Source organism: Phaethon lepturus, unplaced genomic scaffold, assembly GCF_000687285.1.
Source record: "Phaethon lepturus isolate BGI_N335 unplaced genomic scaffold, ASM68728v1 scaffold52305, whole genome shotgun sequence".
NCBI classification, from domain to species: Eukaryota; Metazoa; Chordata; class Aves; order Phaethontiformes; family Phaethontidae; genus Phaethon; species Phaethon lepturus.
This window is the reverse complement of record NW_010540813.1, coordinates 1-533: the sequence shown is the minus strand read 5'-3', so window position 1 is coordinate 533 and position 533 is coordinate 1. Positions and strand designations below refer to the sequence as shown.

The window sequence follows — 533 nt, the reverse complement described above, 5'->3', positions numbered from 1 at the left end:
CTGCCGTAGAACCGGCCCTCGCACCTATCAATCTTCCTGATCTGCTCCTTGGCCTCTCTGTACACCCGGAGGTACACAAAGATCATGATGAGGAGCGGGATGTAGAAAGAAATGATGGACGAGGCGATGGCGTAAGCCCTGTTGGTGACAAAGTCGCAGCAGCCAGGGTCCTGGTAGCACTCCAGTGCCTGGGGGTCCTCATCCCTCCACCAGTGCATCATGATGGGCAAGAAGGAAACGAGGGCAGAGATGGCCCAGACGGTGCAGATGATGCCCTTGGCCCGACCCTTGGTCATGAGGCTCTGGTAGCGGAAAGGCGAGGTGATGGCCAGGTAGCGGTCGATGGCGATGACACACAAGGTCTCGATGCTGGCCGTCACACAGAGCACGTCCAGGGAGGTCCAGCACTCGCAGAGGAAAGATCCCCAAAGCCAGGTGCCCCGCACCACCAGCGTGGCCCCGAAGGGCACCACCAGCAGCCCCATCACCAGGTCGGCACATGCCAGCGAGGTGATGAAGAGGTTGGTGAGGGT

General features: G+C 60.2%; 1 protein-coding gene across 1 annotated transcript in view; it reads right to left on the bottom strand.

Moving 5' to 3' along the window:
• ADRB1 (adrenoceptor beta 1) overlaps nucleotides 1-530 on the bottom strand; it is a gene marked incomplete at both ends in the record, with an annotated part of 950 nt that extends 420 nt beyond the window's left edge. The window contains one exon of the mRNA XM_010287533.1: nucleotides 5-530. Coding sequence (XP_010285835.1) covers nucleotides 5-530 — 526 coding nt within the window. The remainder of the gene's footprint in view (nucleotides 1-4) is intronic.
• Between the last annotated feature and the right edge of the window lie 3 nt (nucleotides 531-533).